The sequence below is a fragment of the Xiphophorus maculatus genome, chromosome 5 (assembly GCF_002775205.1).
Source record: "Xiphophorus maculatus strain JP 163 A chromosome 5, X_maculatus-5.0-male, whole genome shotgun sequence".
NCBI classification, from domain to species: domain Eukaryota; kingdom Metazoa; phylum Chordata; class Actinopteri; order Cyprinodontiformes; family Poeciliidae; genus Xiphophorus; species Xiphophorus maculatus.
This window is the reverse complement of record NC_036447.1, coordinates 26,938,353-26,965,624: the sequence shown is the minus strand read 5'-3', so window position 1 is coordinate 26,965,624 and position 27,272 is coordinate 26,938,353. Positions and strand designations below refer to the sequence as shown.

The 27,272-nt window shown below is 39.6% G+C and overlaps 2 protein-coding genes across 3 annotated transcripts in view; one reads left to right on the top strand and one right to left on the bottom strand.

Moving 5' to 3' along the window:
• LOC102220985 (voltage-dependent calcium channel gamma-2 subunit-like) overlaps window positions 1–12,704 on the top strand; it is a 65,554-nt gene extending 52,850 nt beyond the window's left edge. Inside the window, exons 3-4 of the mRNA XM_023333076.1 lie at window positions 8,039–8,179; window positions 10,338–12,704. Of these exons, the coding sequence (XP_023188844.1) occupies window positions 8,039–8,179; window positions 10,338–10,855 (659 nt within the window). The 3' untranslated portion in view covers window positions 10,856–12,704. The remainder of the gene's footprint in view (window positions 1–8,038; window positions 8,180–10,337) is intronic.
• A 5,692-nt stretch (window positions 12,705–18,396) lies between these two features.
• On the bottom strand, window positions 18,397–26,664 carry ift27 (intraflagellar transport 27). 2 transcript variants are annotated; one of them, XM_005812718.3, is made up of 7 exons: window positions 26,496–26,664; window positions 25,650–25,729; window positions 22,022–22,081; window positions 20,734–20,793; window positions 20,469–20,586; window positions 18,962–19,071; window positions 18,397–18,847 (listed from the first exon to the last, which is right to left on the bottom strand). In XM_005812718.3, exons 1-7 carry the CDS (start codon window positions 26,527–26,529, stop codon window positions 18,743–18,745), a joined length of 567 nt encoding a protein of 188 aa, XP_005812775.1. In that variant the 5' UTR covers window positions 26,530–26,664; the 3' UTR covers window positions 18,397–18,742. The 2 variants fall into 2 exon arrangements, with proteins under 2 accessions (XP_005812775.1, XP_005812776.1); XM_005812719.3 differs by having other exon boundaries at window positions 18,397–18,781.
• Window positions 26,665–27,272: the final 608 nt, after the last annotated feature.

Here is a 27,272-nt window from a genome sequence, read left to right as displayed (position 1 = left end):
TGTATCTCGTTAAAACCAAAACATGTCCTCATTTTAACTGGAAAGGTTGTAACAGTAAAACGGCAACACCTTGTGGGAGCCTTGGAAGGAGCAGTAAGAAGTCGGCGAGTCAGAGAGAGCCCCTTTATGCCTTTTTAAAAAGTCCTACAGTGTCAGAAGAATGGACTTTTTCTGTTGTAAAAACAAGAAACGTTCTTGTTGTAAAAAGACAAAATGCTTTGAGCTTTACGTATTGTTACAAAGTGGAACTTCAACAAATTAACATATTAATGAAAAACGCATGTATTTCAGTGACTCACAAGTTGTGACAAATTCCAACAATAGGTTAAAAAAAAAAAACTGCAACTAGTTCCAACATGGTTAATATCACCCGGATCCTCCTTTCAATCTCACTCTGGCATTAACGGGCCGATACATTTCTGCTTGATGCAGCCGAACCCGCATGCCTCAGGACCGAGTTGGGAAGACACTGCAGCAGGTCTGGAAATTAAGACAAAAATAAAAATCCTCATCCCTGAATGTGGCTGACATTTTCAGAGGAAAAACAGGAATGTGATAAATCACAAACAAAGCGAAGCACGTTAGACGTCGCGCCACGAGCAAAACGACAGCGGATCACCGTGACGTGACGGCTGGACGCCGTCATTCAGTTTGAATTCTTCATCTCCTCCCGTTCTCTCATTCTCCATCCCTGGGGTCTCTTCAGTCTCCTCTCATCCCCCCCCCCTCCTCCTCCTCCTCCCTGCTCCTCTCCTGGTGAATTTGCATGCGTGGTTATGTAACAGAGAGAGCAGTCAGCCTTCATGCTGCTGCAGTTGCACTAGGAGACGCAGCCATGCTTCGTTTGACCTCACGCTGCACCAGCCACTGTTGGTCTTTAGCTTCAACTCGAGCTTTCTCGTTTTACGTCGTTTACGCTAGAGCGCTGCGTTTCCGTTCGCCAGCTAATTGCGCAGATTGGAATTAGGAAATTCAATTTGCTTTATGGAAACGCTGTAATTTTGAAAAAAGAATCAGTTTGTTTTGTTTTGTCTCTTTGATGAAAAGTTTTTGCACTAGGATGAGGTGGTTTTTCGGCCGTATCGAAATTAGTGTATTTTGCAAAATTGTAATGGAAGCACATTTTTTCCCATCATACGAGTCACATGATCAACAACTAGTACTGGTGAAAAAGACGAAGACGACAGGAAGCGGAAGGATGTTTTTTTTTAATGATTCATCGCGTAAACAAATCTGTTCACAAGTGATTTTAATTGTGGTTCTTATTTAATGGAATTGTAAAATTGTGTTGTTGTTTTGCCGAGCCTGCTCAGGCGGATTTTAACTCCAAAGCCATATCCACTTTGCACGGAAATGTTGGCATGTTGTCTGGACGCGAGGTCGTTTCAGGTCCATTTAAAGACAGTGAGCGTCCTGGGTGCTATTTTTATATATATATATATATTTTGGCTTACAACATTCAGAAACAGTCAAGTCAAGTAATTATTCAAATGAATAAGGACACTCTCTAAAGTGCAAAGTTATTCGGGCGCACAGCGTGAGGGATTTTTATGACATTTAAGCACAGATGTTTATGCTGGAGATTTAAAAAAAAAATGCTATTAAACATAAGATGTTTTCTGATTTTTATTTCTGGGGGTCAGGGTGCGTCTTTTTCTGTGAATTGGGAATCCTGCATTGGGATTTGGATCCCAACCTAAATGCCGTGGGAACGGGCGGCTTAAAATAGACACCAGGTCACAAGACTGTTAGAAGGATTCGGATGGAGTACAACTGAGGAAGCTGATCAAATTAAGACCGGAGACTGATGGTGTAACAAAAGTAGCATGATCAAACATGACTCTCATATCTTTCTATGTTCTGAGCCATTGTTTTGTATAAATGTTCAGCAACTTCAAATTTAGCCAATTTTTAAAAATGTTTCTCGGGGTAGTTATGGTTCGGTGATATTGTTTTATAAATTTTCTACGTTCTTTCACTTTGTACGTGGATTGTTCTTGCTTTTCATCCTCTGTTTTAATAAGAATTTGATTTGAAGCTGAGATTTTTGTTGAATATGTCTTCTTCAACTGCAACAGAGCATTCAGTGTATACGCCTCTGAATGACTGACATTTGCTGGCCGCATTTGATAAAAGAGACGACGAAATTAATGTGACAAAAACTAGGCTGTAATAATTTTATTCAAAAACATGAGAAGCAGGATGAGAGAAACAAAAAAAAATGTATTAGCATCTTCTGAAAAATTGTAAATTTGTGGGGTGTTGTGTGTAAGAATATATATTTTGATATATAGATAATACGTCTGATACAATGTTCAATGATTTCACCAAACTTTGACCCAGGACCGCAGAGCATTCTGGGGAATCTAGGTACGTTCTGGGGACAGAGGAAAGGCTTTAGCCGCTCAAACTCCCACAGCTTAGCTAAAAAAGGTTCGAGGGATCAGCTAACTCACTCACCCTCTGGTTACCTAGCAACAACCTGTTGAGTAACTGATGCAGCAGTAGTTTCACGTTTCTCCAACGTGCCTCATAACTGCATAAAAATAAACGTTGTGGGGTTAAACTGTGGATAAAACAGGAACGGTCACGACACCAGTCTGACTGTATTTGAGATATTTAAAACAAAAAACTGATTAATAATTATTGATATCGGCGGATATAACACTCTGTGATCGTGATACATTTTTACTCATATTGTCCGGCTCTATTTTTTCTGCATGTCTCTCTCTCTTTACCCATTTTCAGTCTGTCCATGAAGGCCACAAATAAAGGTATTTGTTGTGATTTCCAGATGAAACGTTTTGTGATATAAAATCCCATTGAATGAAACTTGATGAAAACAAACTTACATCTCAAACATCTGCTCAATCCTACCATCTAAAACTCACGAAGACGGAAACCAAAAAGAAAACCTGACGACTCCCAATTTGCTCCGAAATCGCCGAAGCAGAAGCGCTGCGGCTGTGTTTCTGTTTGTGTTGCTAAAATTAGAAAGCCGGATGCTTGTTCAAAATGCTAATATTTCGGGTCGGGATACAAGGAAACGCGTGACGTCACCCGTCCTCCCTCACCCCCCTTTGATGACGTCATCTGACTCATTTCTGCCTCTGCTGCTATTTTTGGCTCCCGAGTCCTGACATTGGGGACATATCACGATTTACATGAGTAATATGGCATGATAATGACTGGCAGGCTGTGTGAACTCCTCCGTGTGTGGGCGTGTGTGTGTGTACTATAGTCACTACAAAACGTACAACATCTGCACATATTCAACCAGGCACACGGAAACGTTCGTCCGATGGTCAGCGTACAGCGCTCGCTCTGGTTACTTTCTTCCATTCCTGTAAGATCGGTGACACGATTCCATGCTTCTCAACCTTGCATGCAGATGCACACACACACACACACACGTGTGTGCGTGTAGAGCTACTCCCTTGAAGCTGTTTCACCGAGTTCCTGATCCCACATGTTCTTTGCTGCTGGGTTCTCCTTCGTGGGCGAATTTATGCATGTGTGTGTGTGTGAGAGAGAGAGAGAAACGGCGCGCATGTGGCAGAGCGAGCAGATTGTTTGTGCATGAGCAACGTGCAGTGTGTATAGGAAACACCCCACTTTAGAGAGTGAGTGAGTAGGTGGTAGGTTGATCGATGAATGTGTTCACTTTGTAGCTTGTTGAGAGAGGATGAGTTTCTGCGCGCGAGTGTGTGTGTGTGTGTGTGTGTGTGTGTGTGTGTGTGTGTGTGTGTGTGTGTGTGTGTGTGTGTGTGTGTGTGTGTGTGTGTGTGTGTGTGTGTGTGTGTGTGTGTGTGTGTGTGTGTGTGTGTGAGATAAAGTAATAGGAGGGTTTATGCACAATGGATTGCGCATACACATTAAACTGTGGGTTTGTGTGAACCTGGGGAGCTCCCATGGCAATGTCCACCCCCGCCTCCATAATTCAGCAACAATTACAAGGCTCCCCTTTGCTGCAACTAATGAAACCATAAGTCAGTGTGAGACACACACAAACAAACACACACCACTGCAGCAGAAGCATCCAGGAAGAGGAACGAATAAAGGGACGATGGAAGGAGAAGATGCAGGACTGACCTCTATTGCTGTATTGTGCATCCATTGTACAAGTGTGGGTGTTGCTTAAAGTTAAACTCAACCTAGAAATTTAGTTTAAGTTAAGATTTATAAGCAAAAAAAACATTACTGAGCTGCTAAATTCTTTTTTTTTTTGACCATTAAGAAAATCAGAATCAATAACAACCTCATTGAGATTTTCTACCCTGTCCTTTTGGATAAATAGACTTGACTTTTGATTAATTATAATAGACCTACTTCGAAACATCTCTGACTCGTTAATCTCGTAATGTCCGGGGGGGGGGGGGGATTGAAACAATATTACGAACCAATTTCATGGCAGTAAATAGTCTAGAGTTAGTAAGCCTCCCATGAAAAACTCAATCACCTCACAGTCCTGTACAGTCAAAACAGGGGCAGTATTTGGATGAAGTTTTAGTACTTGTATAGTGCTTTATCAAGTCCAGAAGACCACAAAATGCTTTGTGCTACATTCACACACACATTGTTGTGCCAATGGTGGCAAGATACTGGAAAATAGCCACAGCCGCGCTAGGGCAGTCTGATAAGAGGAGAGGCTGCCATGCACCTGCACCACTGGGCCCTCTGGTCATCACCCACAGGCAAGGCGGGTGAAGTTTCTTGCTCAAGAGCAACTGGCAACCCATCCATTATGAGGCAAATTCCTACCAGTGTAGCCACCAACAATCATAAGATGACAAATTTGCTTTGAATCTTAGTTGCTTACCGCATCAAACATTTGGACCCCATTTATCCATATGCACTGTTTTTGAAGTATTTGCTCATTGACCTTGCTGCTTATATGATTTAAGTGGCATCTCTTTCCTAATCCATAGAAATTAATATTATCTCGGCCACCCTCTGCAGCTATGGCAGCTTCTGCAAAGACTTCCCACGATGTCAAGGATCGTCTTCACAGGAATGTTTTAGCAATCCTTCTAGAAGCAGACTTGTGAGGCACTGATGTTGTACAAGACAAGTTCTTCCTCACCAAACCCACTGATGCATCTCTTTATTGACCTGGCTTTTGAACAGTGGTTCAAAGTTAAGTTGGAACATGAACAGGCCATTCCCAAACAGTTCCCACAAAGTTGGGTACATTGCTCAAAATGTGTTCGAGTGATACACTAAGGAACGAAAACCCCAGGTCCGATTCCTGAAAACAGCCCCACACCCTAAACTCCATGCTTGCTGACAATCTTTAAACTTGATGCAAAGAAATCACACATGTGCTGGTCTTCTGGCAAATGCCAAACCCAGACTCGTCTGGTATATTTCCAGACAGAGGAGGTCTGATAGGTCAACCTGGAGAACGTATTTCCACTGCTTTGAAGTCCAGTGGCAGCAGGCTTTACACCATTCATTCCAACACTTAGCTTTGATAATGGCTCCAGTTGATCAGTCCATGAAACCAATCCCATGGGGCTGGTCAATAAAACGACAGTGATACCTGTTGTGATAGACACTTGACCAATATCAATAGCAGATCCATCTGATACAACCATGAACCAGAACTGCACAGCACTCTGAAGGATGTAGGCAGAGGAAAGGCTTCAGCCGGTCAACTTTCTGCGGACCAGTTAAGAAAGGTTGGTAGCATCAACTAACTTACTCGTTCTTTTGTTACCTAGCAACAACCTGTTGAGTAACTGATGTGGCAGCAATTTCAGGTTGCTCCAAACACACTCGAGCGTACTCCACTCCTTGGAGTTCCACGCATACTTGAGACGGACTCAGACCATATGTCCATCGGACACGTCTGCACAAAGCTCCCAAAACACTCTGGTGTACTTTTCTCTTTGAAGGTTTGCACATACTCTATGTGGAACAATGTGGACTTGAAGTCCACCAGACACTTCTGCACAAATGTAATTTTTTTTTTACTAACTGCTGCAGATTTAGTGAGGTGTGAGATCGCACTACATAAGCTGTTATATTTTGTAGCAAAATAAGTTCATCTCCATAGCACATAATCTGTCTCCTACCTACAATTTGGCAGTGAAACATTCCCATAGTATTTATAATGGAACGCATGAATGTGGTTCCTAAAGGCATTTTCAAAGGGTATCCAAAGAAAAACCAGACTTGTAGGGTAAAAACACAGCTTTCCTTCATGTATCTTGTTGGATTTCTTTCGTTCATCTATCACTACACACAAGCAATGAGCTTGATGCGTCTCCTTAAAACACATTTAAAGGTGTAGTCAGCAGAGATTTACCAAAAATCAGTTATTCTAGTAATCAAACTGACATAAATCAGAAAACCAAACCAAGTATGTACATGCCTACAAAACCAATTTACACATTTAGGGATTTACTATTCACTATGACTGAACATAATTCAACATAGAGGCTCCAAAATAACTACCAGTGAATTAGTATAAAGTGTATGCTTCAGAAGGCTACAAACATACAACCATACAGTAACTTGTTGACTTGAATAGAAAAATCCTTATATCAGATTGCCTTACCTGCAGATTCTATAGATATGTGTGAAAAGTTTGAGTTTGTATGCATAGCTGTGTGAGTGGCACAGTAGACTGTGGAAAGACAGCATTATGTAAAAACTCGACATCAATCAACAACCAGAAAGACGGAGTGTCAGCCTCCACGGCGGCCTCAAGGAGGCTTTTAAAGGAAACCAAAAACATACTGAGCGTGTCTCTTGATGCCGCTGCCATGCGGCGCATTTGCTCACAGCTCAATCCTCTCCGTCGTTCTGTGTGTCTATGCCATGATGTGCTTGGTGGCAGGGTGTGCCTGGAGGCTCGCATATTTAAAAAATAATAATAATAATCCTCCTTTTAAACTGCTTTCCTTCAGCTTAAAGCACAAGTGCAAAGAGAGCAGGGAGAGACAGTGAGACAAAGACTGCTGGAGGCAAAGCAGCTTCACAGAGAAGTGAAGGCCTGCAGTCTTTGTGCTCTTCCTCTCGTCTTCCCCTTTGCCTCTCTGCTCTCACATTTCTCTTTAATATGCAGGGTTTTTTTTATTTATTGTTTAAAAGCAGTTGTATTTTCACAATTTCAGGATTTTTTTTTTTTTTTTACACAAGATTTACCTTTAATGTGTCTGTTTTCTTAAGCTTCAATTCAGGCATCTGTTCATACAGGTGCTAGCTTCGGCAAGTCAGAATGAATTCGCATGATGGATTTTCAGCTCTGTCTACATCCACTACCAATATAAATCCTACCAGACGCAAGGGCAGGGGCTTGGAAAGACATATTCATGCTCTTTAACTTTTCTACTTTTGTCACCTTGCGACCACATACTGAAGTTTTCTTTGGAATTTGACTAATAAACAAACATGAAGCAGTACATAACTATAAAGTGAGAAAATGAATACCCATTTTTCTAAACTTATGAAAAGTCTAGTCTGCATTTGTATTCATCCCCTTTAAATCTGACTCCTAAATAAAATCTAGTGCAACCAACCGTCTCTAGACGTTACCTAACCGATAAAGTACACAAGTTATTCTAAGTAGGCTATTAGGGCCCAGACTTTAACACGTTAATTCCAATTGATCAAATAATTACATTGATTTTAATGCAATAAATTTGAATAATTTTAAATAATTAGTCACTTTAATTATTGCAAATGCACTAAGGGAACTTTTGCATTTCTGGTACACTCACAAATCTGACGCACAAGCAATATTCACAAATAGTGATTCACAACTGGGGGTTCATTTTTGCTTAAAAAAAAAACGATGGGTAAAAGTGTTTGACTTTTGAAACTGAAATTTTGAGTTGAATCTCTAGAAGACATTGAAATTCACAACTATATTTTCAACTTTTGGAGTTCAGAAATTTCTTCATTTTTGCCAGAAATTTACTCCTTTTTTTCCCTCTTCCCTTACATACAATTGCGTTAATACGACATCGGACAAATCTCCGGCTTGTGCGCAGCGGTAAGCACCGTTTCTTTTGCCTCTTTGTCCCACCAGGTGCCGTACGAGCCTCCAGCATCTTCCCCATCCTGAGTGTGATCCTTCTCTTCATGGGGGGGCTCTGCATCGCCGCCAGTGAGTTCTACAAGTCACGCCACAACATCATCCTCAGCGCCGGCATTCTGTTCGTCTCCGCAGGTACGCAGGGAGGAAGAGGAAGAGGAGTGGGGGAGGGGTGATGACAGGAAAGGGAGGAAGGGACTGAAGGAGTACGAGTAACGGGCCAAGAGAAAATGAGAAATAAAGTTTGATGGCGCGAGGTGAATTGACATTCTTGAGTAATAATGAACTCCTTTAAAAGTTGGAATTTACAACTTTGACAAGGTGGATCAAAAATACAAAGTAGAAGTTTAGACTTGATGCTGAAAATTTACCGATGACCGCCAGTTGCCTGGCGTTCGACGAACGTGTCACGAGTGCCTCAGGAGGAAGCCACGCGGACTACGAGAGGGCAGGTTGCCATTTTCGTGAACACTTTGTGTCTAACTGCGTGCTGTGTTTCTAGGCCGTGGCCTACTGCGCTGCGCTACATAACTAGTTCTCCGACGAGTTGAGAAGACTGTGTTGTTCTGTGGTTTTTGCTGCGTCTGTCTCTCTTTCTCACCCTGTTGCTAGGCTCGGAGGAGGCCACTGGGATCGCACTCTAAAAATAAGGCGTCCCTGATACTCGTTTACTTTGATCCATCTCAATCAGGTCTTTGAAAAATCAGGGAAACAAGAATTAAAACAACCTTTTATTTCAAGCACTGTTCTTTAGCTGGGTTTGATTTGTCATTTTGATACCAGAACAGACTGAAAAGATTTACAAAGGATGTGAAATAAAACGTTTTGTTTGTTGTTTAAGTGCTTTAGGAATAAAGTGGTATGGCATGTTCTACCTAGAGCCGCACTCTGGCATCATGGATGGACCTAGCATTACATTATATTGATTTACATTCCTGTTGGGAGAAGGTTCTACCCGCTGAGATACAGTCATGTCCTAAATGCGCTTCGTGCTCAGTAAGATGCAAAGATAGAAACAATCCTAAAGTTAAAAACAATTCCATCTTCTTTCAAGAGTTCTTTTTAAGTCATCCTTACTCTTTATTTTCCCATTAAATGTGTATTTTTCACATGAATGTGAACATACAGACACAACGTAATTAGCTACAAGTAAAGGGCAGACATATGTATAGGTCAGAGATTTTCAATATTGAGAAATAATACATTTTACATTATAATCTTCTGCTCCTGCCAGGAACAAACAGTATGGTAATCGAGACAATTTCTGCTCAGATGTGTTTTCCACAGATAACCTCTCAGTGAGAGTTTGGTTTAATTTGTTAAGGAATCATCTTTAGTGCTCTTAGCTTCTCCTAAGTTACTTTTTTGTGGATAAATTCTAAAGTGCTGATTTATTTTTAGCACTTTAGCATTAAATTCCGTTAAATACCATGTTGGTCTAGCACGTTGGTAGAACTACAGTCTAGTGTTTTATGGTTAGTGCAACTAGCTTTTTGGTTATTTTTTTATTATTCCTTTATTTAACCAGGTAAACCCCGTTGAGATCTAGATCTCATTTTCAAGAGGGACCTGAGAGGGTTAGCGGTGCCCACTACTGAATACTTAATATTGCATTAGAAGAAAATTTCACTTGTTAATACCACTCGAAGTATAGCTGGTCATTCGATAGCAGGGGTGCTCACACTTTTTCAGCATGCAAGCTACTTAGAAAATGACAAGTCAAAACACCCACTACATGCTACAAAATTACTATTTATTTGTTTATTTGTAGAATTTTTTTACAATTTTATTGAGAACTCTTTATATGTTTAACTCCATATGAAAATGAAAGGTTTATTTCTTCTTACTTGGTCCAGCTTCCCCACTTACTTTTATAACTTTTCTTAAATTTAAGAGAAAAACCAAGGACTAGAAATTGGAGGTTACTTGCTAGTCAGTCAGTTCTGCTGCATTTAGCATCATTGTTTGTGCATGCAGTGACCCAGGTGTTATAAAAATTTTCTTCTTCTTATGTTATAATGCTGGTTGGCAGCAACTAAAGGATCTTTACCGCCATCAGCTGGTATATGAGGCTGTATATCAATCAAGTGACAGGATGGATAATAGACTTTTTTTTGTCATGTGATCTACCCGCATTTCCTTGACAATCAACTTGTAGACTGCAATTACCCTACTGAGCACCCGTCTTCTACTGCCCACAGACATTCTGTAACTTATGTTATTTTCTTAATACGGAAATGTGTTTGGATTTTTTCTGAATTTTATTGATTAAATTTTTACTTCTCCTTTTCAGGACTGAGCAACATTATAGGAATCATTGTATATATATCAGCCAACGCTGGTGACCCTTCAAAGAGTGACTCCAAGAAGAACAGCTACTCGTACGGCTGGTCCTTTTACTTTGGCGCCCTCTCCTTCATCATGGCCGAAATGGTGGGTGTGCTAGCGGTGCACATGTTCATCGACCGCCACAGAGAGTTGCGAGTTGGCGCACGAGCCGCAGACTACCTCCAAGGTGCTGCCATCACGCGCATTCCGAGCTACCGTTACCGCTATCGACGCCGCTCGCGCTCTTCGTCCCGCTCCACGGACCCCTCGCACTCTCGCGAGGCCTCGCCGGTGGGCCTGAAGGCCTTCGGGACGCTGCCTTCCACCGAGCTGTCTATGTACACGCTGCCCAAGGGCCAAACGGGCACCCCAACAGCGACCTATAACTCTACGGAAAGGGACCACAACTTCCTACAGGTCCACAACTGCATTCAAAAGGACCTCAAAGACTCAGCGGCCAACCGGCGCACCACACCTGTATGAGAAAAAGGAAGGCGGACCATAGATTTTGGGGGAGAGTAGCAAATGAAAAATGCTGGAGTAAAGAAGGGGAAACAGAATTAGACTGGGGAGGAAAAGGAGGACGGAGGGGCGAGTAGCAGAGGTGAGGTTCTGAGCTCTTCAGAAGTCCTCAGATAATCGTTGAGCTTCTGGTTAAAAGAAAAACAAGAAAAACCATAAAGAAGTAAAATTGCATAAAAAAAAAAAGAAACATGCATGATTTTCCCATGAACAATGTTTAACAAGTTTTAAACATGTTTGAGGAGGTTTATAAATCAGGAGGGGGGTGTCTGGGGTCTGTGGCTGTCTCAGGGCTGTGGATCCATGGAGTGGTAGGCTGGGCCAGACTGCCTTTATGAAGGTTATTATGCTTTGTTTTGTTTTTTTCTTTAATTCCTAATCGGAATCTACTGGGTGCACAATTTGCCCCTTTGGCCCAGCCTATGAAACTGCCCTTGCACTGTCATACCACACGCCCTCTTACACACACACACACACACACACACACAGTGTAGTCCCATACACCCTGCTCCTTCGTTGAGTTGGCGTTTCCTCTTGATTTCGTTCTTTAATCTCATTAAACTGTGAACCTACTGCGGTTTGGGATTCAAGCAGGGAGCAATTCAGGCCGCTTTAAAAAAAAAAAGAAAAAAAAAGAAAAATAAGTTACTACTGATTATATATAACTATATATGTTATTATTTCATGACTAGCCTTCCCTGGTGCAAAAAAAAATATATTCACAAGAGAAAAAATGTAAAGTAACTGAAGAGTTACTGTAGTAAAACTAAAGTCGTCATGCAAACTGAAACCAAGATGGAGGATTCAGCATGACTAGTTTGTCTGTTGGACTTCTGCCTATTCAATAGAAATTGGTTAGTATTAGACACATTATCACATTTTTTATGATAATAAAATAATATATATATATAAAAAACAATTTGGAAGTCCATTAAAAAAGAAAAAAAAAAACAACCCGCCATATTTGTTCAGGGTTAACAGGTGAAAATGTTTACCTTTTTTTCCGTTTGTCATTTTTTCTGTTTTAATTTATTAATGTATCTATTTATTTACTTATTTATTTTTGGCCTCTCGAAGGGGTAGAGAGGACATGAACTGTGGGGCGAGGGGAATAAGTTTCTCTGCAAACTTGAAGACGACTGTGGACAATGAAACGCCACTACTGCCAAAGACACAAGGTAGTGCGTGAGAGAACACAGCTACCAGCGAGCTGAAGTGAAGTGACTCCAAAAAGAAGAAAAAAAAACAAAGGAAAAGAAACAGAAGTTATCAACTTACATGCATGCTGATCAAAAAATAAAACGATCATCAAATCTGCTTTTAAGGAAACCCATCTTTTTGAACAATTAGACTATGGTACGAGTAAGGGCAGTGGAAAAATAGAAATAACTGTTACAGTACTGTGTCTCTTCCATTTTTCTTCCTGTTTTAGGGGTTGGGGCTCAGGGCTTCGGAGTGGGGGCTTTACTTTGCTTGGAACAAAAAAAAAAAAAAAAAAAAAAAAAACTTTGGACAAACGTATCAAGGCTATTTTTAAGAGAAGAAAATCTTTGCCTTTATTTCATTTTGTTTTCATGATCAAGTTCAACTCAAATACAGCCTTAGTCTTTTTTTCTTTCTTTCTTTCTTTCTTTCTTTATCTCAGTTCTCTTGCTTCTTTGGTTTAACATTGTGTTGTTGTAAATGAGAATATATATTTAAAAAGAAAAAAAAAAAAGTCTAACATCTTTCAGGGTGCCAAAACTGAATGAATCTGAACTTGGATGCTTCAAGTCCTGATGACGAATAAAAATTCACCCCTCCCTTGTAAGAACCTGAATGAGTGTGTTGTTTATAAGTGCTCAAAAAAAAAACTAAACACACAATATATTTATATTTTTAATTTATCTGTGTTAGCCTTTACTTTGCTAAGTGGTTGGCGCTTGCACAGCAAGACTCTTATTCATCCAAATGTGATTCTATGACTAAGTTGGGAGCTAATAGATGTTAAACAGCAATTTTTATTTTTTTTAAATAAAATGTAGCAGGTTGGATACCTGCTACATCCAACGGCTTTGGTCTAGTCAAAGCCGTTACACACTTTGACTAGATCAGTCAGAGTGCGTAACGGCAAACCTGTTACAACTGCGGAATGGCTGTGCTTTAGAAATGAACGCGAGGGAAACGATTGAGGTTTAAAACTAGACTTGTGTAATTTCAAAAGTTGTACAGGAATTGAATTCGGCTCACGATGGCAGCAACAGGTTTAGCTGCCGTTTCAACATAATGGCAATTTCTGATCAGAAAAAAATAATGCTTTTAGCTGCGAAAGGAGGTCTCGCTTTGACTGTCCGTAATTTCTGCTAGAGCAAGAGAAGAATATGAAAATGTTCGTTATTGCATAAGTAGTCACATTTCTCTTAAAAGTGTTCTTTTCTAAAGAACCACGGTGTGGCGAAATGCAGATCTTATGCTGCTGAAATAAAAATATCAAAAATATTTTTACAAGACTCTTACATTATCATGAGTTCCTTAACATGAGTTCAGCTTCTGAAAATGAGGCTGCATACAAGCGGACTGGACACCGCTATGGTGCAGGGCATTCTGGGTAAATAAAACCAAAACAGACGCAAGCGTCTCATGGTCTTTTACCAACGACAAGAGAAATCGTACAACTGCTAAAATCTGACACTACTCCATTTTTGTTCACATTTTTCAAAGACGGAAGTGATTGTAATGGCTCAGTGTCTTCTTCGGAGGTTTTAGTGTCAATTCCTTTAAGAGGTCTTTGTGCAGCGCCACCACAGGCAAGGAAGGTAATAGGTTTTTCATATGGTTTGTTTGACACAGTGCATTGTTAAAGTGAACCACAGCAGCTGAAAATATAACAAATGTAACGTTAGTCCCCATTTGAACTGAGTCTACCAGACGATCAGGTGTGAAAACATGTCAAAAGGCTGCAGCGGAATATGATCACATCAGCAGTGATTAGAAAGCCCAAAGGGGGCAGGGGAGAAACAAATGCAGTAACTTTTAATTATTAAAGAGGTTTAAAGTGTGTATTTACTTCAGATGGATTAGTCCTGACCTTTGTTAAAAGGTGAGCTCCTTGTTTTGCAGCTCATAGGTCCGTTCCTGACCTATGAGCTGCAGTTGCCATGGCAAATGTGCTTATCTTGTGCCTCGGTGCGCCAGCTGGGTCAGCTGTCAGTCAGACCGACCCACCCAAAAGGTTTGGACAAGAATGGATCCTTTCTAAACTGCTGGCCAACACATCGTACCGTACATGCATGCAGCCTTCTCTAACAGCCGTCCGTCACATTATGATTTCTGTTTGTTCGGGTTCTTGCTCACTCAGCGTGATTGTAACGAAACAGCTCAATCTCTCTAAAGTGACATGGTGATTTTAAGCTTCAGGAACCAGCTTTCGGGAGGATTTGTTAATAATATTTTGCTGTGGAAACAGCAATAACACCATCTAATTCTTTAACATCAGCCCCTCTATCCTGCGTGCATCTTTTCAGCCATTTCTTTCTCCATCTGTCGCCACCTTTTCTCTCTCTCTCCCTCAGTGTCCTCCCCTGGTGTGAAGATCAGAGAGGCTGCCATGTCTCTCTGCAGCACTGCTGTGATCGCCGAGGGGAGGCGAGGGAGGAGTGAGTGGGAAGGAGGAAAGCTACAAGGGTCCGGGGCAGCTGTGGCGCCCGACTGAAACGGTGCCACACTGCCTCCGTCTGGCACGGAGGAATCCCGGTGACTGGAGCAGCCTTCGCTCGAGGTGGATTAGGTTGCATAATTCTTCCGCATAACAGAAAAATGTGAAAAAAATATATATATTTTAAACGAGAAAGAGTGTTCACAACGCTTTCAACTGTTTTTGGTTAGGCACTTTTCAGGGACACGATTCTTTTTCGTTTGTTGGGATTCAAATGAGAGAAGGCCACTTTAGGAAACCCTTGACCGCAACAATTCTCTGAGAAGCATATTGAGCTAATTTAGCAACAGATTTTATGCGGTTATAAAGAAATAGCAATAGTATTCAAACAACAAATATGATTGAGTTCTTATTGGCTGTGTGTCCAATGATACATAGCTAGTACTATGACTACTTCAACCTCAAAGGCTGTTACAATCAGCAGGTCCTGCTGTGTGTTTTATGAGGTCAAAAGTTCAAAACTCTTCAAATTATCTGAAAAGCAATACCAGAAACAGTATGAAAGCAACTGATATATTTTGAAATATGCTACAGAGTCATTTGAATGCAGTTGCTATTCTTTTGTTCTTTATAGTTACTGCTTAACTTATTCTCCAATGGAAAACGGCAATTAAATTAATCTTCTTCGTTGTCGTGTTTGTGAGACTGGAGGTATTAAAGCTAATTATTGCATTCTCTGGTTGAGTCAGAGGGATGGCAGATTTATTTTTTCCCCCTTCTTGTTTTAGGAACAGCTGCTGTTTCCTTCCACACCTGCAATTAGCCAGCTTTTTAGGTCAGAGACTGTTTGAGGCTATAGAACAAGCTGTGCTGGGTACACACACACACACACACACACGCCCATCAACACAGAAACAGAAAACCAGGAGAAAAAAAAAGTCTGCGTTTAAGGTCAGTTCAACAAACCACAGCGTTCATTTTAGACTTATTTCTACTGTTCTGACATGACGGTATAATTTGATGTTCGAAGTGGTAATCTGTTGATATCACCCCTCATTTATTCACTTAACTTGCGTGATGCAGAGACACACACAAAGTCTTTAATTTAAAATTAAACGTGTCAAGACGTCGTCTGCAAGTTATTTTCAGTCTGTTTGGTAAAACTGAAACTGTTGGCGATCGCTTAAATGTTATTTTTTGAAAGACCAATCTAACGTCATGAAATAGTCAAAGGAACGACTGATATAACATTTGCGCTAATCTGGAAACCTTGATCGTTTCATTTATGAGGGTTGATGAATGGCATCAAATTTAATCGTCATTGTCGCACAAGGCCGTAAGCTATTTATTTGTAATGAGAAACCAAATGAAAAGATGAGCGCCTTTACTTGTGCAATACTAAAAACAGAAAAAGAGTTTTTAAGATATTAATACTGACCTGAATAATCTGTCATCACTTTGTACTAAAAGGTTAACATTTATGTTTGACAAGCTTACACAAATTAGAAATCACAAAGGAGACTTCATAGGACCTACAAACAAGGGCATAAATACTAATTGTTGCAAAGAGATGGATATGTTTGCAGAAAACTTTTGTGAAAATGACCTGACCTAAGCAGTTCTGTTTTCTTTGACCAAGTGCTTCAATATCTGTGGATATGAACAGGCTTCTCCCAAAGCAATAAGCAACGGCCCACACTCTGTCCTGTGAAATGATTAAGTTTTGCTCCCAGGTTATATGCTACCACTAGAACACTAGAATTGCAACTCAGGTACAAAGAATGAAGATCTGGAAAGATATAAAACTCGTTGTAGTTCATGATCTGTGTGTGTTTTGCTTTCTGTATTAGCGAAGTCTTCTAGTTCATGTATTTTGTTTCATCAATTATCTAGATGCTTATAAAGTCTCAAGAAACAACTATATCAATCAATGACCTGTTTCAAGTGGACATTTTACACCTAATCCTTACTGGTTATTAAATTAGATCAACACAGCCTCCAATTAAAGTAGTAATGGTATCATAAAGAGGCAGTATTCTGTAAAATCTACTGTTTTGAGCTTGACATAATGTCATATTGTTTTTCCCTCATCAGAAACATACCTGGAGGGTTGCTTTGATTTAATCTCCCGTGGAAACCACTCAGGTGTGTAAAACGCCTGGGTAGACCTAGCGCCGCCTTCCAGAGGCAGCTCCTCCTCCGCGTCGTTGTTTCTGAGCTTCCAAATTGTTTGCTAATTAGCAGTAGCGGCAGTTAGCAAACACCTGGTGTGACCGCGTATCAGCTGAGCTCATTATATGAGCTATTTCTCAGACCAGCGCTCTTACGAATGTTTGCAAACCTTTCTGAGGTCTTAAGAGACAGGGTCCATTCAACCCCACGGGCTTTTACAAGGTTATTTTTTTGTGGTTTTGGGGTCCTCGTGCTAAAACGGGGAGTGACGTGATAACGTGTTGACGCCAGACAGGAGTGTGGGAAAGAGCTGGAACTTTCTTAAAGAGACAGAGGCCCAATTTCATAGCCAAGTCAAATTTCTTTTAAGTCATGTTTGATATCATTTTTTATAACTGACGGTAACATAGTTACTTGATAGTCCTATAAAATTATACTATGTTGCTGGAAAACACATTATTTTGTCTCACACAAATGTCAGACACGTTTTTTTTTTGTAGTTTGAAAATAATTTATTGCATTCATGAATGAAGTTTGTACTTTGCCAGCCACTTTATTAGGCACAGAAGTTTGATTCCTTGCTTGTAAAAAGAAGTAGTGAATAAATAAGTCACATTCTGCCTTAGTTGTGGTCAAATTAGTTGTCGTGCTAACATCGGCTCATCTACTAGTTTTGCTTAATAAAACGTGAGTCCTTGAAAGAAATTGATAAATATTATGAGATGTATGGTGAATTGTGTAATATAACATAATGTGATTTTTAAGAAAACAACTAAAACCAATGTGCCTGGCTTGAGCTGATCATAGCCTCATTTGAGAGGTGGCAGCTGGTCTAAAAGGCAGAGAGACAACAAGGACATGGCTGTGACCTGGTCTGAATGGGAGGGCGCTAATTAGGATGGTGATTACTGGTTGCTAGCGCCACACCGGGGACACGACCAAAAAATAATAATACAAATATATAATATACATGTATGTTTGACAGCCTGGAGTAGAGGGCTTAACAGCACAACAAAAGAGCAAGCAAGATAAACCGCAAGAGGAAAAAAATCTTAAGGGCAGGAGGAAAAGGTGAAAGCAGGAAAAAAAATAATAAAGAAAGTAAGAAGAGCAAGAATATTATTCTTTTTTCTCTTTCAATCCAATTCAAGTGAAAACACAATGTTATATGAAATAAATTGTGTCACCCAAAACTGGGAACAGCTATGTAGAGGGGCAAAGAGAAAGGAGGAGGTGCTGTGAAGCTGCAGTAGAACTTTTATAAAAAATATTTATTTGCACATTGGTTGAAACTGTCACTGTGTCATTACAGTATGGCATGAGACAGATAATCTGTGAAAAAATTGAGGTTGTCCGCCTTATCCAGCCAATCAAAGCCGGGAGGCGGGTCTTAGCGATATCAATCACAACTTCATGTGGCGCTGCTCATCCTCCCTCCGCCTCCCCGTCCGTGCTCTCTACTGCTCTGCAGCTAGCGTAGCCTGTCATGAGTGCTCAGTCTTAGCTAGCAAATTGTATATAAACCGTTTTCCGGTAACAGTATATTGTTTCTCCACCATTAGAGCATTTAGCAGCAAGTTGGCTGACAGCGCTAAGCCCCGTCTCCTTGCTCTGATTGGTTGTTTTTGGTGCATTTCTTAAGATGGCAATAGTAGCTCAGAGAGGAGGTGGAGGAGAATTATCTTTTCACAGATTATCTGTCTCATAACAAACTGTCACAACATCGTATAAGATTAAACAAATATCAAAAAAGTATTTTTTAATGAAAGTTAAATACTGCAGCTATACGCCTTATTTCTTTTACTGTAGAATGAGTTGCGGTGATATTGTAGTTTTAAAAACGATCACTGCTGTAAAAACAGACCTTGCTATCTGATGAGGAAACAAGACACCGCTTGCTCCTTATTTAGTCCTTTATTTAAAACAAAAACAATCAGAAAGCCTTTCAGTATCCTTGCCAGAAAATCCTATTTTCCTAAAGCAATTCCTTCGCAGTGGTTCGTCTCAAACGGCTGTGAGCTCTGTGGTGAAGGAAGAGGAGTCTAGCCGGGCCCGAGGTTCTGCATGATCTCACGCTGCTCCTGGTAGAGAGAATAGAAGGACTGTGCTAAGCTGAGGAGGGGGGCGTCACAGTTGACCATCTCTTTCTGGAAGACATCAGCGTGATCACAATGAGGTGCTGCTGACATGTCACTGCTGTGTTTGAGGAACAATTCATTATCAGGCTATTAACAGCACGGAGTGTTTTCAGCTAAACTCACAGCTGATGTCTCGTGGTACTCCAGTCCCTTGCTTTGGGCCCACTCCTCGGCCACGGACGCCTGTACTTCCCTTCTAGCTGACAGATCCGACTTGTTTCCCACGAGAACACCTGAGAGGTTGACATTTACACACATATTTAGCAACTGTCTAGACAGAAGGAAAAAAATCGGAATCGGCAGGTCAGTCTTTTAAACCAGTGGTTCTCAAACTTTTTTCAGTGATGTACCCCCTTAAAAATATAATTTTCGTCAAGTACCCCCTGACACGGGCAAAACATTTTTGGAATAAAAAAGAGGTACAGTGCTGTAAATACCCTGTAAATACTGAATATAAAATTCAGTGTATGAACACACATTTATATTTTATCGAACTTTTAACAAAATAATTTTTCCCAAGACTTATTATGAGGAGCCTACTGATTTTTTAAAGATATTTTGAAAAGCTTCACGTACCCCCTGCAGTACCTCCACGTACCCCCAGGGGTACGCGTACCCCCATTTGAGAACCACTGTTTTAAACGATCGATGATTGGCCAGAAAACTGCAATCGGTGCACCTCCTGTTTTTAAACATACATGCAGTCATATTCAATACATTGGGATATGCGTGGTGTGATGTCATTTTTTAATTTTAAATGTCTTGTTTTCATTTGAAAACATCAATCTGTGTATAATTCACCAAATCAGTGTGTTTCACTTTGTGAATTTTGTTACTGAAATGAATGAACTTTTCGACATTAAATTCGTTGAATACTGTTGTGTTTTTTGAGTTAAAAAATGTTTAAAGTAGGCAGGAAATGTGAAAATATCGCTTGATAATTATGTGTTATTGGAAGTTTGGAAGATTAATACTTGAAGAGCAACTACTGTATAAAGTCTTAAAAATGCAAACAAAGAAAAAACTTAAATAAATAAGCAATGCTAAGCCTGGTGGGGGCATAAGTAAAGCCTGGTGGCCCGCCAGGCTTATAATATACTGGGGGAAACCAAGACTGCATATTTATGCTCGCCTGTTCTTGCCCCTAAATGACTTTAGTACACAAATAAACCAAAATTATCTCAATAATTTCCTCCATAACTTTGTTTGTTTTTTCTTTTAGGTTTTCAGAGAAAGTTAAACATGATTAAATGAAGGGGGGAGGGGCGTTTTCTAATTTAAATTAACCGAAGGTAAAAAAGAAAAAAAAGAAAAAGTTGTCCAATGACATCTTGAAGCTGTTAGAATGAATTAATGTATTTGTAATATTGCGTAATTGTCAAGTTCTTGCTATGTTACTGAAAAATTCTATTAGGATTAAAACAAGAAAAAAGTATGAATATAGCGGACGTGAACTACCGTCCAATTGGCTGAGATTTTAGCAAACTTCTCATTTAGATAACCTGCAAAGAGGCTACTAGGTTCCCACTTGTCATCTTTTTCATTAAGAAATTATAAGTTGACCTGTGTTTTTATATCGAATTCCAGGTTTGTCACAAATTAGTCTCATTTTTCGTCCTCCTTTTCTTACCTGGCACACGGAGGCCTTTGCAGTGTGCTTGGACTCTTTCCATCCAACATGTGCAGTTAGCAAAAGACTGCTCACTGGTCAAATCGAACACCAGACACAGCAAAGATGGCTCCCCCCACTGCAGAAGGCAAGGTGATTGCAGAGGGGTCACACCCGTTTCATTTGTTCTAATTCTGCGACATTAATGACAGTAAAGCAGCTCCGGACGGAGAACCTCATTAGTTTCATGCAAATGAAAACAGAAGAATCCAGAGCAGCTTCTGACCATTTTCTCGCAGCCCTCCGCTAGCGTCTCCTTCCCCGCCGTGTCTAAGATATAGAGCTCCTGGAAAGAGAAGGAAAGGGAGAAGAGGACGGCACAGGTGTTTCCCACAGAGATTTAGTCAAATCACACTATTTAACATTCCTTTTCTCCGTGGCAAGGAGATCCATCTTCCCCTACTCTTCGGCCGTATTGCTTAGTGAATACTGATAAGGACCTAACAATGTTACATGTCTGGCGAAACTTTTTCTCTGTGAGTGATGGTTTCTGGTTCTCTGTTTTTAGCCCCCCTGTGATTTTTAAAAAATTTTTTTAGAGCGTTTTAAAACAGATAAGAACAACGTGTGGCTAGCTAATTCATTTTGTGCAGATAAGCCTAAATGTTACCACAGATTAATCTACAGCGTTGCTTATTTGTCTCTAAATTTGTTGTAATTCAGGATATTTATTACCAAAAGTTGTCTCTGCTGAATTCTAACCGCAACTAGCAGATAGATCACCTAATTAAAAAAACTGAATAAAATACTATACATTGTTTTATAACTGCGACTTATCTTTTCAAGCATTTGTAGTTGAAAGGTCATTGTTTTTCTAATATTCAAGCTCTGTGTCGTGGAGGATTTCAATATACATACACATTTAATACGTTCACCGACGTCCAACAATTTGTTAAGAATACAATGTAGATGGTTTGCTTCTATATCTCCCAATTTATCCAATTTTATCCGATTTAGTATCACTTTTTATCTCAAAAATATTATGCTTTGATTAAGAAGTGCTGGCAAAATTCACTGTGGGCATAATGTGAATGAATTCTAAAATATGAATGCAACAGTAACTGTGATATTAATGCAGTTACTGCAATTTACTGCATTTTGTCCTAATCCCATTTACCACTAGGGCTACAACTAATGATCATTTTAGTCACTGATTATTCTATTGATTTTTCTGATGATTAATCAGATTAAAAAATTGGCACATTTGGCAGATTTTTTATTTAACCTCTTACGTGTTTTTCTTTTTAAACAATATTAGAAATACGTTAAAAGAGGCAAATGGACAAATAGTAAAATAGAAAATAAACATATTATAGCCTAAATGCAATAACATAACAGTGCTTTGGTAAATTTTAACTGGGTGAAGCTTAAACTAAAACTATGCCACTTATCGGTGTGCTAATTCACTTAAGTAAATGTTGTTGTGCTCACTATGAAAAAAGGTCACCTTGAATTCAATTACACAGAAATACAACTAATTCCTAAGGAGTGATCATGAACTTTCATTGACTTACCACGGAGTCGTTGGTCTCTGGAATGTTGATACATTTCATCACCAGCTCCACTCCCGTTGTCTGACAAACACACAAAAAAAACAACATTTTGTCACATCACATGTGGCTTTGTTCAAATGAATTGATCAGTCTACAACTACATTATGCTTATATACAAACAAGAGAGCCAAACACCGAGGTAAATGAGTTGTCTTTGCACACAGCATCACAGCAAACTGACCATGGTGATTTGTGGCTCATGCCAACAGAGACATCACTGTCTCTGTGCAGCTCGACTTGGCTTGACTGCAAATTCACTACCCACCTTGATGCTGAGATCCTTGCCAGACCTCAGGTATTGTGTCTCATTTGCTTTATATCCAAGTCCCAGTAATGTCTCAATAAAGATAAATTCATAAGGAAAGAGGAGTACGTACAAGCTCTAAACAGCACTAAGCGTTATGACAAGATGGAGATCCAAAGGTTTACTGGTTAAATCAAGAGTGAGGGTTTGCGATATCAGTAAGGTTCGTTCGGTTATATCGCTAGGAATGCATATCAAAAATTGGAAATAAGTCAATAAGTTAAGGGTGTTTTTCTGCACTAATGTGCATATAAAGTGTGGTTTGAATTACAAATGGTGTTATTTTTCTCTCTTATAGAGTGTTACGTTTTTCAGCCACGTCGCCCAGCCATAGTTTCAATGACTAGACTTAAAAAGACGGACTTCAATCAAATTCCATCCTCCTCCAGACTGCTAAGGCACCCTGCTATAATTGTTCCAGGAGTTTATCTTCAGAGAAAATTGTTGATTAGCAATTAGAGTTGACCTTGGAGAAGTAAATTTCTAGGTTTCCTCACATCAGCATCTAACTCTAAATTGATCTGAACTCTGCACCTCGTAGTTAACTAAGCATGTCAAATGCAAGAGGCTGAAATCTGCAAACACCCACGCGTACCTTCCACAGTCGATGCTTCTGCGAAATACAAACACACACACAGCTTCGGATCAACATTTACCTGATTTATACACAGTCACAGTTCATAACAAGGTTCCTCTGGTACGCATACACACACACACAGAACATGCTGCAGTCCCACCAGAGACCGGTCTAATGAGCTGGCGTGATGCATAGGAAGCTTCTTGCTGGAATGTCAATGAGGGCCTATTAGCAACAAATAAGCTTGGAATATTGCTGCCAGGCTGTCTGACATTTTCAAAGGAGGACGTGAGCAGAATGGCAGGCCGGCATCGGCCGCCGTTCAACATCAAAAGTTTCACAATCTAAAGGATGATTTAGGTGAACTAGGGGCTGATCATTTGCAGAATTAGCCTGTTTGTAGAGTTACTTCTAAATCAAGAAACATGCTTTTTATTTTTTCCATCAGGAATTTTATTTTTATGACACAAGCACTACGTTGGCATTGTGCTCATTTTCTCAATTCAACCAACGTAGTGCATGTAGGTGGTGCTTGATTTTGGTTGTTACTGTTAAAGCTACGCAAATGTGTTGACAGTTATTACTGACATGACCTCAAGAGATGTGATTCGCCAAAACGGTATTTTCTGGATAAATCAGATTTCTGCAAAACCTCTGAATGGCTCCCTGCCTCCATTGTTGATTCAGCAAGTCTGCTATTAGCTCTTGGCTAACATTAGGTCATGGAAGCTCTTTCTTTTACATATATACAGTATGTTTAGAGGTAGCTGTGGGAATATTCCAGAAAAGGCAATACTCCGCTTTACTTTGTTTCAGGTGTTTTAACATTTTTTTATTAAAATTAAAACTTCTCTTTAAAGTGTAACTATGTGAAAGCAAACAACCCACAAATTTTGAAGAGTTCCACCAAAGTGGGCGGAGCCAAGAGCCGCTGAGGGGCGTGGCCAAATGTGTGGGGATGAGCAGAAAGGGTTAAGCCAAGTTGTAGTCAGGACAAAGGAACGCACTCTTGCCAACTTATGTTGCTATATTTAGTGACTTTATAGATACCTCTAGCCACTACTTTACAAAAAGCGACAAATCTAGCGACTTTTTACTTTTACAACAAAGACTATTAGTTCATGTTTTAAACTGCGTTTTAAAATCGTTCTAACCCTGCAGTGAAGATTAGCACAAGATACCATTTTTGTGTTTTCCTGAAACTTTCCATTTACAAGCATATCCTGTTTTGGTGTTTATTTTTTTAGGTAATAACCTATTGTACAGAATTCGGTTGCTTTATAAATTTGTGGTTATAACGTCAAAACGCTCAACAATGCTGCTGTACCTGCTTTAGTGGCTTTCCAGAATCCTGCAGTATTAATTATCGATGTTCTTGTCACCTCAGAACACCAATAGTGCTGAAGTAGCAAGGCCAGAACACGCAAACAAACAAACACACACACACACACGTGCACCCCCACGCCCACAAACACACATAGTAACTCTTGGCCCCCCCCCCCAGTATTTTCCAACCTGTTTAGTTTAGCAATGAGCCACTAGACTAATTGATACACTCAGCAAACATTTATTTATTTTGAAAGAAATTAATGAGGGCAACGAGAGTATAAAGCATATGCTTTATACTCTCAAATAACGCAATGAAGGCATGATTAAAATAAAGTGTCACTCCTACTGTTTGATCTGGTCTTTACTGGCTTACAAAGTTAGCTAAATCTAATCTTCAATCCATAAAACCTCGTCAATGTCACGGAAAAGTAATGAAACAAAAAGATGAAGACAAAATAAAAATGTTTATGTAAAAATAAGTTCACCTAAAAGAACATGGATGTCAATAAAAGGCTTAAAATTCAAGAATTCATTACCATGACTGTATTTCCATTTAGAGTACATTTCAAATCTTAATTTCCCAGGACTGTGAATAATTTTTAACTGTACATACATTGCTAACGTTTCGTAACTAGAGCATTTGTTAGATTTCTCTAAGTTGCTTTCTTTTCATTTGATCAAAATGGACGTCCAGCAAATGATTTATTTACCATAATGCTTGAAGTTTACCATAACACTGTACAAATACAGATACTTGTATTTTCAAAAATGATATTCACAATCAGCACAAATATATATCAATTGAATATATCCCATTTCTTTTGGTTTGTTTTTAACTGCAGCTTTGTAATCGTTTACAGATCATATTAACCGAGTGCACAACATCTGAAATGACATAAAATTATGTAACGTATAACCTACACAACCACTACTACTAATATGTTGCGTTTTGTACTTGTTCTTCAGTTAGCGTCTGTCAGTAAAATTCAACAATTTGCAACACATTTAATAAAGCACAATGTAGTTAAACAATTTCAAGAATAATCTATACTCATGGATCAACCTGTTGTAATCAGTTGTAGCTGAAATTGAGATATTACATTTGATTAACTTCAGAAACTTACTGCAACTTACTAGTCCAAAGCTTTTAAATTCCTCCAGCAATGAAAGCCATAGTTTACAGAGTCGGGTTAATAGTTTAGTTTCTTCCTCTATGATTATTTTGTACTTCAGTGATTCCAAACAGATTAATGTGGGCTCTCAAAAAGCACATTATGTACTTTATGTACTACAAAGACCAATATTATTGGTGATGAAAGCTCTCCGGACTAGTTTAGTCGATGACATGATATGATTAACATTTTTCAATTTGCTCTCACCAAGCTATAGTTCTTCTGGAACAGAGATCCATCATTGTAGAAGATGTGAGAAAGAGAACTTTTCCCCACTGCAGCATCCCCTGTACACATAGGAATAATTAAAAAAAAAAGACTTTATTTTAAACTACATTGTCAGTCATGATTTTTTAAAAATGTTTTTGTTAACATAGATAAAAATTCACTAAATGATTTAGTTGTATTTTATACATTAAACGATTATAACAGATGGATTGTTTCAATTGTCTTTTCAGATGTTAGGATATAAGGTTAAGGATAGTAATAAATTATATTTGACTAAATCAGGACAAGACAGATGTTTTTAAATAATGATTTTTCAGTAAAACTTGGAAAGTTGGGAACAAATCTTTCGGGTCGACTTAAATTTTGTTTTATGTTTTTGCTGTTTGCATCACATTACAACATACCATCAAGAACACATTTGATCACCTAAACAGTTGCTTCTGCATTTGTTGCTGTACGTCTTCAAATTGACTTTACTGTCTTTTGTCATCTTTACTACCCAGCAGATCCGTTTTCATGCTATATTGTGTATGAAAAATGCTTTGAAAAGGTGGAATGATGGATACTGACGATAAACATTACATCTAGCTGGCTGTCATCATTTCCGGTAAAGTTTTTAGCTGCATTTAAGCAGCAAATTGGAGGAACAGCAAACCGTAGCTAATATATGATAACACGTAGATAAATACACGTATGTCAGCTGAGCTTTAGGGTGCATTTAATAAAGATGAAGCAGATGTTTGCCTGTTCATCAGCTTTCAGCCCCTATGTAAGGGGGGGTTGTAAGACAGCGTAAATTCGCAGTTAAACTTCCACAAACCTTACCGAGAAGCAGACATTTTGCCCTCAACTTCACCATTGCTCGGCGTACATTCGAAACCTCGTGAGAAATATTTTAAGTGTCTGTTAATAAATTAAATAGCATTCCTGCTAGCAGCTTTAATCTTCCATTCGCCTCGGCAAAAATGGACAAAGCTCGTTTCCTAGCAACCGTTCCCTGTGGTGACTCATTGGTCCACTCAGCCAGTACGTAAGTGGCTATATCATGTTCTCATTGGCTACTTGTGATGACATGGCATACTTCCCCTGAGGAGGTCTTGTAAGGCAGAGCTTTTGTAAGCAGAGAAGAAGAGAAGCATATCAAACTTTTCTGTGCGGCTCAGTTTCCGGCATTTCCATGTGTGCTAACCAAGTGTTGTCAATATGGGCTGTTTTAAAGAAAGTATGCATAAAGCAGTAATTACAATAGAGGGAGAAGTCCATATTTAAGCAAAGTGTGATATGACCACTAGAGGGCAGAAAATGCACCATAAATCACTCAATTACACTGAGATGCATAAATTTACTTTTGTTTTTTTTTTAATGTGGTGTGGTTTAAATAGATATAAAGAAAGCAACTGCAACTGTTTTCTATATGTTTCAAATGTAACCGGTGTGACATCATCCCCGGGGAAAGGGCGCTTTGAATTAGAGCAACCTAAAGCAGCGCGTGACTACTTGAGATTCTGTGAGCAGGGGCGCGTGCCCTATAAACATTAGCTCTCGGAGGTGGGGGACGGGGGGGGGACTGTGCGTAGAGGGGGCTCGGGGGGCGGGGGGGCA